This window comes from Pygocentrus nattereri, chromosome 14, assembly GCF_015220715.1.
Source record: "Pygocentrus nattereri isolate fPygNat1 chromosome 14, fPygNat1.pri, whole genome shotgun sequence".
Taxonomy (NCBI): Eukaryota; Metazoa; Chordata; class Actinopteri; order Characiformes; family Serrasalmidae; genus Pygocentrus; species Pygocentrus nattereri.
In genome coordinates, this window is record NC_051224.1 from 11357106 (window position 1) to 11372508 (window position 15403).

Sequence of the window (15403 nt, forward strand, 5' to 3'; positions counted from 1 at the left end):
TGTTCTTGAGCTAATCTGAAGGGCACGTGAAGTTTGGAGGTCTGTATCAATTGACACTGCAGAAAGTTGGTGACCTCAGTGCACTACTTGCCTTGGCATCCGCCGACACCGCCCTGTCATTTTACATGGCCTGCCACTTTGTGGCTGAGTTGCTGCCGTTCCCAATCACTTCCACTTTCTTATAATACTACTGACAGTTACATGTGGAATATTTAGTAGCAAGGAAATTTCATGACTGGACTTGTTGCACAGGTGGCATCCTATCACAGTACCACTCTGCAATTCACTGAGCTCCTGAGAGTGACCCATTCTTTCACAAATGTTTGTAGAAGTAGTCCATATGCCTAGGTGCTTGGTTTTATACACCTGTGGCCATGGAAGTGGTTGAAACACCTGAATTCAATTATTTGGATGGGTGCGTGAATACTTGTGGCAATATAGTGTATATGTGTATGTAAGGGGATTAGAAAAGACAGTGTGTCTTTATATATTGAGATAGGTCCTCAGGGGAAATTGCAGACAGGTCATAAGACTAAAAATAGATGCCGTCTAATGAACTGAATACATCTATAAAGCTAGCTTGCTTTAATGACTTAGCACTAACCTCAAGTGGTCATTAAACATTTTTCTTTCTTAAATGAACAACTAGGTTGAAGAATTATCCAACTAGCAAAAAAAGTTTCAAACAGCCATCCCCAAAAATCCACTCCAGAGCGCTCGTAGTCTGTCAAAATTTAACCACTTTCAAGAAAGGTCATCAGAAGGGAGTTTCTCTAATCTTTAGACCAGGAAATCTCACGCAAGAGAGGGACTACTGTAGCACTGAAAAAAATCGAGCAGGCATGTATCAAGCGTTGCATTTTTTTCTCATTTTTGCCCGTCCTTGCGGCTTGGAACACAGCAGAAGACTACAACTCCCATGATTCCACATTTATTAGCGTAAGCACGCTCCGTCAGAATTGGCGGGTCGCAAAGGCTCTGTGTACCTTTTGTCTGAGTGACTAACGTTACGGAGACTAGATCTACAGAAATTGTGCAAATCATTTCAGACTTCTTGTTGCACTGTTAAACGAACTATTTGAACACTCGTTTGGGTGTTGCTGCGTCGTTATTTTATTAATCTAAAGGTAAGTCCCACTCTATGGTGTTAAAGGCTGAGTAGTGTTTTGGAACAACATCGCGCCAGGATAACCTTTTAATGCATATCAGCAAAATGTCGACTGCACATTTTTCAGATGGTAACTATACACTGGATGAAGCAAGTTGTTGCTGAAATATTTGTGATTGGTCTTTCAGTTCGTGTCCATACTTCTCAGTTCTGATCCAGGTCAACATGGAGAAGCAGGCGTGTATAGCTAACGCTAGCAAGCCAAAGACGATAGGTGTAACCTGCTAGCACTAGGGACCGGCTCACTAGCTCTCTTTGTTTGTGACAACGTGGCCTTTACACGGCAAATTTCTTAAAATATCATTGAAATTGCACGGCAGCAATTAATTGTACCGTTTGGGAATTTGCATTCACCGTTACCCTGTTTTGTTTTCTAGCTAACGTTAGCTAATTCGCCGCAGAGCAAGAAGGAATGTAGCTAGCTAGCTAAGCTAGTTAGCTAGCTAGTAGGTTCATCTCAGTCCGGTATAAAAAAGAAAGAATGCCTACAGTCATGCTCGTTTTTCGAGCAAGGAACTGTTTTTTTGTAGATAAATACAACAAACAATTGCGCTTTATCATATTTTACACGGTGTGAATTTGTACTGAAGCCATATTGTTGCGGGTTTTTGCAGCGTTAAGACTTCGTCGTTTGCACCGTCTCCAGTGTTTTAGCAGTGCGTTATTGCACCGGAAGCCACTTTCTTGATGATAGTAGAAAATCATAAGTGTCTTAAGGTTATGTTGGTTTTTAGTCCAGCGATCATTGATGTCAGAAGTTTATTAGCTTTTGTACAAAGTTTTTTTTTTTTAAATTGACAACGAAACTTGAATTGACACATGTAAACAAAAGGCATCCTGACTTAATAAATGGATTGGGAGGGACCAAAATAAAGCATGACATGCTGAAATAATATTACATGTTCGTTTTATTTCTAACTGGTGAAAATGGCGTAGACAACGTGTTAATTCAGTATTTCATGTAGAAATAGAAAGATCTGGAACTTGGTTCTAAATCGGAGTTAAGAACTAGTAAGGATAAAGTTTTATATGTAACAGTGCAATTTGAACTATTGAGAACATTCAAGTTCAGGTTTTTCAAATTTTCCAATTTCTTTACAGATTATAGCCAATTTTTATTAGCCTGTTTTTATTAGACAAATTTTGTAAGCCAACATTGCCAGTACTTTCTGTTGGCTAAAGCCATATTTTTGTAGGCTTACAATTGCAGTATAATGCAGTCTTTTTAGTGTGGTAAGCCAGCATCACGAAACTGTCAATATTTTTTTTTTTTTTTTTTTAGAGTTCAGTAAATGCGTCTGCAAAAATAAGTTTCAAATATCGGATAAATCTGGGCCGTAGTGCCAAAGAGTGTATCTCTCTATCGTTTTTTACACCCCCACTCATTTCTTTCCCTCTCCATCTCTTTCTTTTTCCTGCCTCTCTTCCTTTCTCTTGTCCTCTCTCTGTCTTTCTCCCCCTCTCTATCTCTCTGTCTCTTTCTTTACTGAAATTATATTAACAAAACAAGCTTTGAATGAATGAATGATTTTGAAGTTATTTTGGTTACTTTTTTATTGTGTAATAAATTTACCTCTGTGACTGGAACATAAGACACAGAAATGTGTGTTTGGACTATGCCCTGTATGTGTTTTAAGGGTTGTTCCACTGCTGAAGCTGGCACCCTTTTCATGTATTTGCTGAAAGGATTACTTCTTTGCAAAGCTAATATATGTGTATAAGTGTTTTCTCAAAAAATCCAGGCTTAATTAGATGATAAGTCAGAAGTCACCTTACAAATTTACAACTCCTTACAAAGGATATTTCTACAATTGCTTGACTTAAAAAAATAAAAGGTTTAAAATGTGGGATTACATAAATGTCAGAATTAATAATTTTTAAAAACATAATTTATGGTTGAGTTGTTCTCTAGCCAGTGGTGCAGTTCTGACCTTACAGTCTGAGCAGTAAGTTTATGGCTGTAGAATTTAACACTTTTCTGCTGGTACCATATATCGCTGTAATAATTGGAGACGGTTTGAAGGTGACGACACACATTTGCACATTACATTATGAGGTGCAGCACATCATGCAGATGGTGTTTTTGACCAGAGTGAAACATTGTTGGTGTTCTGGAGGAAGGTGATGAAAGCTCTAGTAATCAGTAAAATAAAGTAACGCTTATACATTATATTGCCAAAAATATTCGCTCGTCTGCCTTCACAAGCATATGCACTTGAGTGACCTCCCATTCTTAATCCATGGGGTTAAATATGATGTCGGCCCACCCTTTGCAGCTGTAACAGCTTCAACTCTTCTGGGAAGGCTTTCCACAAGCTTTAGGGGTGTGTTTATGGGAATTTTGACCATTCTTCCAGAAGCTCATTTGTGAGGTCAGACGCTGATGTTAGTGAGAAGGCCTGACTCGCAGTCTCTGCTCTAATTCATCCCAAAGGTGTACTATTGGATTGAGGTCAGGACTCTGTGCAGGCCAGTCAAGTTCTTCCACACCAATCTTGCTCATCCATGTCTTTATGGACCTTGCTTTGTGCACTGTTGCGCAGTCATGTTGGAACAGGAAGGGGCAATCCCCAATCTCTTCCCACAAAGTTGGGAGCATGAAATTGTCCAAAATGTCTTGGTCTGCTGAAGCATTAGGAGTTCCTTTCACTGGAACTAAGGGGCTGAGCCCAACTCCTGAAAAACAACCCCGCACCATAATCCCCCCCTCCACCAAACTTTACACTTGGTACAATGCAGTCAAACAAGAACCATTCTCCTGGCAATCGCTAAACTCAGACTTGTCCATCGGATTGCTAGATAGAGAAGTGTGATTCGTCACTCCAGAAACACGTCTCCACTGCTTTACATCACTGCATTCAATGTTTTGTATTGCGCTTGGTGATGTAAGGCTTGGATGCAGCTGCTCAGCCATGGAAACCTATTCCATGAAGCTCTCTATACTGTTCTTGAGCTAATCTGAAGACCACATGAAGTTTGGAGGTCTGCTGAAAGTTACCCCTATGCACTGTGTGCCTCAGCATCCATTGACCCCGCTCTGTCGTTTTACGTGTCCGACCACTTCATGACTGAGTTGCTGTCGTCCCCAATTGCTTCCATTTTGTTATAATACCACTGACAGTTGACTGTGGAATATTTAGTAGTGAGGAAATTTGACAACTGGACTTGCACAGGTGGCATCCTATCACGGTATCTCATGCTGGAATTCACTGAGCTCCTGAGAGCGACCCGTTCTTTCACAAATGTTTGTAGAAGCAGTCTGCATGCTTAAATGCTTGGTTTTATACACCTGTAACCATGGAAATGATTGGAACACCTGAACTTCATGATTTGTATGGCTGAGTGAAGACTTTTGGCAATATAGTGTGTGTCCACTGTGTATCTGATAGAAAAAGGGGCCATGTAAACATCATTTTTACATAGAAATCTGAGAACTGTTTAATTAGAAGATAGGATGGCTCTTATTGGGCGTTTTCAGTCGAAATTACTCTACTGTGCAAAATGTGATTATGATAATTGTTATTAAAATGGATAGTGTGTCCATAAATAACCAGCGTGCCTGCTGATGAAAGACGTGCAATTTGTCAGGTGGTCTGAATGCCTATGATTTTTCAAAGCATGCCTGATATCACTGCACTCGATGCATACACACATTAAAAATTCACAGGATTTGTAAGGGCATTAAACATTTTCGATTGTGATGCAGCAAGTATAATCCTGAATTAAGTGTATTAATTGCTGCCTTTGACAGTTAACGCATTGCAGAGGCCAAATTGTGATTAGTCCGATTTGTCTAGTCCTAGTAGAAATGATTTTTTTCGCACGTAGTGAACTGCTGCTCATCTGTATGCCTGCTGTGTTCTCTTCAAAGAAGTCATTCTGTCAAGGTTTATAAATTGCTTGACTGCATTTTAGACCCGGTGCTCATAACTCTGTTTGTTACCAGATCCTGGCTTTATGTCTCTTTTGGCTTGACAAAGTTTAAACTCCAGAAGGGAGTCCAAAGAGAGAGAGATCATAACATGTATAAGCCTTGCTAAACCTTTTGAGGTGACACTGGAGTAGCGATTAGTTCTGCCTTATGTGTGAGTGTGAAAAAGGAGGCTAATGTGTCCTTTCCTTCACAGCTCATAAGTAGGTAACCTACTCTACTCGTACGGTACCTTAACGTGTGCAATTGTTATAATTTCCTCACACATAGTGGTTCTGTTCAGGCTGCAGTTTTTGGGTATTCTGTGGGGATTCCTAGGTTTCACCCCACAACTCCATTTTTAAGCAGATTGTCAAAGGACATTTCTAGCGTGAGAGCCAATGGTCATCTCACAAATTCACACCCTGTATGACCGTAGAGCTTCTTGATAGTGAGAGGGTGTCAAACGTTGCCGAATAACCTAGAGATGGATTAACCAGCACACCTTAGCTTCAGTATCCTACCAAAACACAGGATAGTGCTAAAAAAATGAATCTGCATAATTGTGTATCTCATTTCAGTTCATTGATGTTTAGGACTCATTTTAGCATGACTGTTAAAAATTAGTAGTATAACTTTTTGGGTTGTTTTTTGTTTTAATGGCTTTAGTCATGAAATGTGTTATATGAGTATTGTGTTGGCTACAGGTACACTCCTTTGACTAAATAAGTGTAACCGTTTTTCTGCCTTATTTAAATGAATTGTATTTCAGAAGTGTGATTGGTTAAAATGTTTAACAGATAAAAGCCCTGCGCATTAAAGAATTGTCCACGTTGTCGATCAAGTTAGCAATTAAACTGTGCAAAAGTTTGAACAGTATAATACAATGCACTGTGATAATGCAATGTAATGCTATCAATGACATTTTCTCCTGCCTTGTTATTTTCTCCCTAGTATCCTTTGATTCATGAACCCTGATCCTCCTCCCTTCCCCCCTAATGTACATTTTCACTCTGTTCAGCTCTTTTGACGTTGACAAGGAACCGGAAGGTTCCGCAGAATCCACTCGACGAACATGAGCCAACCAACAGACACCACCAGTGCCCCCCCAGGTGTCTTATAACTTTTTACTATGCTCACTTTCTATTCACTTGTTTTTGTTTGCAGTGTGTTTTGGGCAAGGGATGTTAGTTTCACATAGGGCTGCACAGTAAATTTCATACTGCACTGGTTTTGGTTGATTGCTTGCAGTCTAAAATTCCCAGCATTGGTGCAAGTGGTCAGTGTTTAATGATGATACTGTATGTCAGTTCACTAGTTCACAGCACCAATGTGCATAGAATGATGATTTTTCATAGTTCACAATTAGTTCATGGCTTCTCTGTGGTTGTTCTGTTTCAGGTTTTTTTTTTTTTTTTTTTTTTTTTTTTTATTTTCATGTTGTGATCATGTTGTTGACTAATTTGGGCTTCGCTGTTGATTGGTGGTGAAAAAGATGGGCAATGCGTTGCTCTTTTTGGTATTGTGTATACAAGGCTTAAAGATGAGCTAAAGAGATTCCTAAGATTTTCCAGTTTAACACGGTTGCTTGTAGTTGTTTGAGCTGACTTGATCATACTTTGCTATTTGGCCAGTTCACACACCTAAAATTTTGTATTTTGTATTAGAGGTATTAATGTAGGCCAGTATTAGACTTTTGGACTTATTTCCTTCTTCTTTCTTCCAAAATACATTATTCAATTTGATACAATACAGAGGTGTCTTAATTCAGTACTCTTGTGCATGGCAAAAATGAGGAGTAGCTGAAAATCTGCCCTATATTAGTATTATAGTGTTTCTAAAGAATATTTGTGTTTTATAGTGTCCCAATCTAATGCTGTAGCCACAAACACGCTAGCCATGATACAAAGATATACTACAGTTGATAGGCTGTGATATGTTGATGCAAGTACTTTATACTATGTTGTGTCTATCTTGTCTGTCTGTTTATCAAAAGCTAGAGTAACTGAGTGTCATTAAATGTTTGCTTCTTGATTGTCTTAATAGAATTGAAAAACAGGAAAGAAAACTCAAAAATCTTGATTAGTGTGCCTTTATCATCCTCTGAACTCTGTTCTTTCCTTGATGTGTGGAACTGTTTTCAGTCCTGGGGTTATGTTGGGTTTGCTGTCATTTTTTTTTTCTTGTTGTGGGATGAGCACACAAGGGGAGTTTTATACAACTGATATTATCTAACAGATTATATATTAGTCATATGATGGAGAGGAAGGTGGGGATCCATCAAATAAAAATAGATATGCTATTCTTGTATATAAGTGCTGGACACATTTGAGGCTTGCATTAAGTCTTGCTTATTTAAACTTGTGATTTTGCTGTTGTACTGACATTTCAAATTCAGACTGATTGTTTGCTCTAAATTATAACAATAAAGAAACTTTTAGATGGGCTTGATGAAATGGTGTTATGTGGGTACATAGAGAGCTTTTAACACCCTGCATTTATACTGCACAACAACATGATTCCCATGCCTGTGAATCGATGTGGTTTTTAATTCAATTTGAAGTTTAATTCAACCCTAAGTTAAATTTTTGACCAGTAATGCCTATTATGACAGTTCAGGAGAATTTGGTGATGCACATAATTAAGCTGTTAGAAACTTTCTTTATTAAGCTGTGTTCTAATGCTCATACTGTGTATAAAGTATAATTTTGCAAAAAGTCATTAATATTTTCCTTTACTTTAAGTTCTTTGAATATATCATTTCATAAGTGGAAATCAAATCTGAGGGCATACATGAGCATACTAATTATTTTTGCATATAATTATAAAATTTGTGCTAAGTGAATCTAAAGTTTTGAATGGTAGTGTAGTTGATAAGTAAAGTCAAACAGACTTGACTGTAGCTTCTTGCATGACAAGCTCATGCCTATAAAAACTAAAGTGCCGTCTAACTTCTGGTGGCTGCTTCTGTGTTTTTTTTTTTTTTTTTTTTAAGCTGGATTTTTGTACATTTGAATAGATTACCATATTGTTATGATATAGTGTATGAAACCACAATAGCAAGTCAATGGACAACAGATATGTCCTGGCCAATTAGCTACATTTTAGGGTAAGGAGAAGATTTTGTTAAATATTTGCCGCTTTCATTAAGTGGACAGCATTGGAGATTGCTTCAGTTGTCAGAGTATTGCCACTCTGGCACATTCACCTCTGAATTTCATTACTTGCTTTTTGCTTGAAACCCACCAGAGATGCATCATCAATATGTGATCACTTTTTTTTTTTTTTTTTTTCCCCCAACTTTTTTGGGGGGGGGGGGGACTATTAAACCTTATACACACTGTTTTCTCTCTTACAGAACCCCCTCAAACAGACAAGCTGGCGGCCATCGGAGGCAAGAAACAGAGCAAGAAGAAGGTGGAGGAGGTGGTGGAGGAGGAAGAGGACGAATATGTGGTGGAGAAAGTTCTGGACAGACGGGTGGTGAAGGGCAGGGTTGAGTACTTGCTCAAATGGAAGGGCTTCACAAAGTGAGTGCAGTAGAAGCATGCTGGGTGAAGGGTCATCCCCTGCTTTGGTCACCATTTCCTTCTGAACTTTAGCAGAACATTACTGTAACTTTTCCTTTAGTGATTCAGTGTTTCCTTCGTGACAAAATAAGATTTTGCATTATAGCCTCAAAATAGGTTCTTTACTGAGAGAACTTAAATAACATTTCAGTAACAAACAAAATGTAATGTATGTAAATGTGAAATTAGCCAGACTCATGTAAGCGAAGATAAGATCAGTTTGTAAACTCTTCTTAATTGCAGAAATACGTGTTTTGGGAGTGACAATTCTGAATGTTAATCACTGATTTTCAGGCTTTAAAACACATTTACAACCCCAGTTCCAATGAAGTTGGGACGTTGTGTAAAACAAAAATAAAAACAGAATACGATGATTTGCAAATCCTTTTCAACCTATATTCATTTGAATACACTACTAGAAAAGATATTTAATGTTCAAACAGGTAAACGTTATTGTTTTTTGCAAATATTCACTCATTTTGAATTTGATGCCTGCAACACATTCCAAAGAAATTGGTACAGGGGCATGTTTACCACTGTGTTACATCACCTTTCTTTTTAACATCACTCAATAAGCATTTGGGAACTGAGGACACTAATTGTAGCTTTGTAGGTGGTAATTCTTTCCCATTCTTGCTTGATGTACAACTTCAGTTGCTCAACAGTCCGGGCTCTCCGTTGTGGTATTTTGCATTTCAAAATGCCACACATTTTCAATGGGAGACAGGTCTGGTCAGTCTAGTACCCGCACTCTTTTACTACGAAGCCACGCTGTTGTAACACGTGCAGAATGTGGTTTGGCATTGTCTTGCTGAAATAAGCAGGGATGTTGCTTGGTTGGCAGCATATGTTGCTCCAAAACCTGTATGTACCTTTCAGCATTAATGATGCCTTCACAGATGTGCAAGTTACCCATGCCACTGGCACTAACACACCCCCATACCATCAGAGATACTGGCTTTTGAACTTTGCGCTGATAACAATCCGGACAGTCCTTTTTACTCTTTGGCCCGGAGGAAACGACGTCCATGATTTCCAAAAACAATTTCAAATGTGGACTCGTCAGACCACAGGACACTTTTCCACTTTGCGTCAGTCCATCTCCAATAAGCTCAGACCCAGAGAAGCCGGCGGCATTTCTGGGTGTTGTTGATATATGGCTTTCGCTTTGCATGGCAGAGTTTTAACTTGCACTTGTAGATGGAACGAAGAACTGTGTTCACTCACAATGGTTTTCTGAAGTGTTCCTGAGCCCATGTAGTAATATCCGTTATAAAATGTCAGTTTTTAATGCAGTGCCGCCTGAGGGATCGAAGGTCACAGGCATTCAGTGTTGGTTTTCATCCTTGCCGCTTACTTGCAGAGATTTCTCCAGATTCTCTGAATCTCTTGATGATATTATGGACTGTAGATGATAATCCCTAAATTCCTTGCAATTGCATGTTGAGAAACGTTGTTCTTAAACTGTTGGACTATTTGCTCACACAGTTGTTCACAAAGTGGTGAACCTCACCCCATCCTTGCTTGTGAACGACTGAGCCTTTCAGAGATGCTCCCTTTATACCCAATCATGACACTCACCTGTTTCTAATTAACCTGTTCACCTGTGGAATGTTCCAAACAGATGTTTTTTGAGCATTCCTCAACTTTCCCAGTCTTTTGTTGCCCCTGACCCAACTTCTTTGGAACATGTTGCAGGCATCAAATTCAAAATGAGTGAATATTTGCAAAAAACCAAAGTTTATCCATTTGAACATTAAATATCTTGACTTTGTAGTGTATTCAATTGAATATAGGTTGAAAAGGATTTGCTAATCATTGTATTCTGTTTTTATTTGTTTTACACAACGTCCCAGCTTCATTGGAATTGGGGTTGTACTTCAAAACAGTGGAATCTAACTACTCACCATGTGACCAAAAGGACAGGGATGCAGTCTCACACCTACTCTAAAACTCAGTGGTGTGACTAAAAAAAGTTGCGACTCTTGATTTGATTACGATTCAGAGGGCTTCGATGCGATTATAAAACTATTATCGATGCATCTTGATGCATCTTTTTTTTTCTATACAGGATTTCTTTGTTTCTTACTGTGTGAACACTAGTTTTAAAGCAAAGTATTTGTAATGATCCATAATGAATTTACTTCCAATGTTTTTTTTTTTTTTTAATCAAATGAAAGTGATCTAGAAGGCTCTCATTCACTGCTCTTGTTTGAGACGCTGCTGCCACTCATCTGAGATAAAATGAGCTGTTATGGTGAAATAAAATCCTCTGCCGTTCATGTCCACACAGCACGTTACAGCTGTCCTACCCATTTAATTCAGTGATTTTTATAACGGTTTTTGATATCGTTGTAGAGAGTCAGGGGTCACTGTGCCAGTTAAATATCTTCGAGACTGGACGCTGAATCTCTGCTCCAAAGCGTACAACATAGCGCAAAAGCCCTGGTTCTCAATGACTGAGAAGACTGCAGGTCACATAGCAGCAAAGTCTCACCTGGCTAATAGCTACAAAGAGGCAAAGAGATTTAAGATGAACATTTGGAGACTAATGGACTTATTCGCATGTATGAGCAGTGCGCTTGGTTTTCTGGTACGTTAAATCTGCAACGAGAGTTCCACCTTAAATGGTGCCACATTTACATTTGGTGCTTCAGTCAAAATTTAAGGTGAAATGGAAACAATTGAACAAGAAGCTTTAAGTTGCTTTACTTCTGAGGAAAAGTTGCTATAGCTGAGCTAAAGCTTAAAGCAGAGCAAAGTAAGTCTGCTTTTTCGTTCATTTTTTTTTTTGGCCTATTCTAGGACATTCGCGCACACTGAAACATACTAGACATTAAATGTTGTGGCTCCCAAGGTGGCTTGATTTTTTTTGAAAGGACAAAATGTCTCTTCTAAACATTTGGGTTGTGTCTCCTGACCTAACCTGGCTTTTAACACAGAGGGTGCCGGTCGGATTTCTTGCTCATCCAGTAGTGTTTTTGTTACGTGCTGCCAGAGACTTTCCCGGGCGCTGCACTATCTGGATGGCAGCATATGTTGCCCCAAAACTTGCATATATTGTTCAGCATTAATGGTGCCTTCACAGATGTGCAAGTCACTCGCACCATGTGCACTAATCCACCCACCACACCAACAAGCTGAGCGGACTTTAGTCTGAAGGATGCAGTGTTCCTGATTTCCGAAAAGAATTTCAGGTTCAAATTTTTTTCTTAAATTTTTCTTTGCATGGTAAAGTTTAAATGTGCATTTGTGGATGCAGCAACAAATGTTCACATACAGTGGTCTTCAAAAGTGTTCCTGAGCCCATGCAGTGATTTCCACTATAGAATCACATCTGCAGTGCTGCCAGATACCCTGAAGATCACGCTCAGCTAATAGTAGTAGCCTTGTCCCTGGCATACAGAGATTTTTCTGGATTCTCTGAATGTTTTAATGGTATTATGTACTGTAGATGATGAAATCACATGTTATTTGCTATTCTGTATTGAGAATTGTTAATCTTAGATTGTTGCACTATGTGCCTGTGTCATCTTTCACAGAGTTGTGAATCCTTCCATATCTTATACTTCATTTAATATGTTGTCTTTGTGATTTTTATTTAAAAATAACATAGGGTTTAATGATTTGCTCATCCTTGCAGTCTTTTCTTATGCACACATACACCCCAGTTTGAAGTAATTTTGTAGATTGACCCATATATACAGTTTTATGAAAAGATTAACACCCCTGGTAAAATTACTTGTTTTTGTCAATGATTTTATGTCCTGATCAGTGAGGACAACACATGGGAGCCTGAAGATAACCTCGACTGCCCAGATCTGATAGCAGAGTACTTACAGTCACATAAAAAAGCTGGAGATGGGGATAAAAAAGATGGCAAAAGGAAAGCAGGCGAATCGGACAACGAGGCAGGCAGTGAAGACAGACCCAAGAAGAGAAAAGATGAGGTAAGATGTTATGGACTTGCTCTATGCATGTGCGTTACACCTCTTTTTGCACAGTGTAGTAGGCTTAATCTATATGTAAATATCTTTCATATTTATGAAACCAAATAAATGTATGTTCTGAAGTTCTACCACTTTTTTTGGAGTTTTATTATTTTATTGGAGTAGCGTTCTCTGATTTAAGGAAAGTGGCTGTTTAATTACAGCTGATGTGCTTAGTTGACACTTAAGAGTTATAAGGGCACAATTGAAGTGCAGTTTGAAAGTTGAAGTGTTCTTCCTCTCAATTTCCTGCAGCAGGAGAAGCCCAGGGGTTTTGCCCGGGGCTTGGATCCTGAGCGCATTATTGGAGCCACAGATTCTAGTGGAGAACTGATGTTCCTTATGAAGTGGTGAGCAAAAATACCTTTCTGTTCAAATTATTATTTAAAATACACCTGGGTTCCCTTGTCCTGCGCGTTTTTGTTTACTTGCTCTAACACATGCACTTCAGCTCAAAAAGGACTTGTTAGTTAACTGATCTGTTAAATTAGAATTGTGAAGAGCAGGTTAAACACTGACATGTGCAGGGCAAGTTGTTCTCCAGGACCAGGGTTCAGAACCACTGATCTAGATCATGGGATGATGATGCACAAGTATGTTATTAATGAAGGTTGGTGAGAAGACAGCCATTGCTTGCCTGTAACTAATATTTACAGTAGTCTACATACGGTCTGTAACAAGCAAAGCCATCCTGTTTATTAAATTTTGAATGCACTAAACAAAACACAGGTAACATAAGACCACGTGTACATGCACTTAAAAGTAGTATATTGGCATTAAAAGCAAAGTATTTTAAGAGCCACCAGCAGATAATTCTGAGAGATAATGCCTCTTCTACCTGAGCACAGCACAGTGGCATTTCGGTAGTTATTATTCAGCCATCTCACAGATATAGTATTTAATTTGCTCTAAACCATGTATGTCAAAAATACACGGCCCGCAGGCCAGATCAGGCCAGTGAAAGTATTTTAATTTTCTATTAATTTTAGCCAGTTTCACAATGCTCTGCACTACATTCCCCAGCTGCACCACAACATAAATTGTGCTCTGACTCTCCTACCCCCCATCAACAGGTTACACCTCAATTCTGCCAGTCATATCACCAAACATTTCAGCTGCAGTTCAACCAATATACCAAATACCAGCTCAGCAGCTCAGAAATTGATCCGAAGAATCAATGAGCTTGCAGCAAAGAAAAGATGCCAGGTGTCTAGTTCAAACAAATGGGTTTAAAAGACCCAAGCTGTTGATGTTTTGGCATATTTCGAATAAACAATGGCCAGCTCAGGTTATAACAAAATGCTATAAAAAAATGTACACGCATTTTTTTTTTTAAAATATGATCCTTTTAGTGGTTGAGTTTGGACATTCCTGCTCTAAACCACTCTCAGCTGTTTAGTATTCAGGTAGGGCACTGCTTCCGTGTTAATGTTGAGCAATAGCTCATGCACAGTGGGAGAAAAAAACACAAATCTGATCTGAGCATTCTCATTAATGACGCATGGCCATAAATCTGATTGAGAAGATTCAGTTGTGTTACATTAAAGCAAAAAATTTTGATTTTTGTCACTTCCACCTGGTAATCTGAATGTAGTCTTAGAATGCATCAGAAAAATCACAAAATTTCTCCTAGGATAAGATGTCACCTTTTTCTCATGATGTTTTATGTCTGAATTATTTTTATGTCCATTTCCAGCATGAGCTTTAACAAGCAAAGGCTAAGTACAGGAGGTCCTCGGGTCCTCCTACTAAACGTATTTTATATTTCCTTAATGTGTCTTTTGATAATTATATAGGGTACTGTGTTAGGATAGGATAAGTGCTTACAGTATTTACGTACAGTATTTACGTACAGTATGTACGCATGTTCCGACTTACACCGAAAATCGGTTTACGACGCGTCGTAGGAACGGATCAATGTCGTAACCCGAGGACCCCCTGTAGTCTGTTAGAAAGTCGAGACTGGGTTTTCGGCATATAAATTGATCCATCTACATTTCAAATTTGAGTGTGAATTTGAAGCTGCTCACAGAAGGCCTCATGTTCAGTCAATGATTTGGCTCACATAGCTTAATACACCAAAGAGAACCACACCTTGAGATTTGCTCTCTATCTCTCTGTATCTTTGCCCTGCAGGAAAAATTCGGATGAGGCAGATCTTGTGCCAGCAAAGGAAGCCAACGTGAAGTGCCCGCAAGTCGTCATTTCTTTCTATGAGGAACGGCTAACGTGGCACTCGTACCCCACTGAGGAGGAAGAGAAGAAAGATGACAAGAACTAACCAACAGGCAAAAGTGAGGTTGCAGGTCAGAAAGGTTGGGGTGGGGAAAAAAGAGGGTGGGTGGTATTGGGGTCAAGATGGCAGTTATAACAAGAAGTGTGAAGTCCGGGCAGAAACTTGTTTGCTCTTTTTAGCTTTCTTGCCATAAAACTTGGACACTTAATACTGTGGAGAACACACAACCGTGCAGAGTCATCGGGCGGAGTCATCTGCAGAATTTTCTGAGTGGTGATGTCTTTAGAGAGATAAAATGTATGTTTGTGTAATAATTGCAGAATCTCTTCTCATTTAATGTTTCTTTTTTCTGTTGGATTATGGGAACTGTAGTCTGCCAAGGTACCAGATGATACTGCATCAGTTTTTATGCTGTCAGAGTGAGTGGTCTCAACTAAGTATTTTTACCTTGATATTGCACGCATTTCCTTTGCTCATGCAAAGGCCATTTGATGTTTATACATAAAGATAAATATGTTTTTCTCAGTTTAA

The 15403-nt window shown here is 38.9% G+C and overlaps 1 protein-coding gene across 1 annotated transcript; it reads left to right on the plus strand.

The window, feature by feature from the left end:
- Nucleotides 1–950: 950 nt before the first annotated feature.
- cbx1a (chromobox homolog 1a (HP1 beta homolog Drosophila)) lies at nucleotides 951–15403 on the plus strand. Its single transcript, XM_017685509.2, has 6 exons — nucleotides 951–1127; nucleotides 6100–6190; nucleotides 8437–8608; nucleotides 12423–12597; nucleotides 12892–12986; nucleotides 14773–15403. The coding sequence occupies exons 2-6, from the start codon at nucleotides 6154–6156 to the stop codon at nucleotides 14915–14917; spliced, it is 624 nt and encodes a 207-aa protein (XP_017540998.1). The 5' UTR covers nucleotides 951–1127; nucleotides 6100–6153; the 3' UTR covers nucleotides 14918–15403.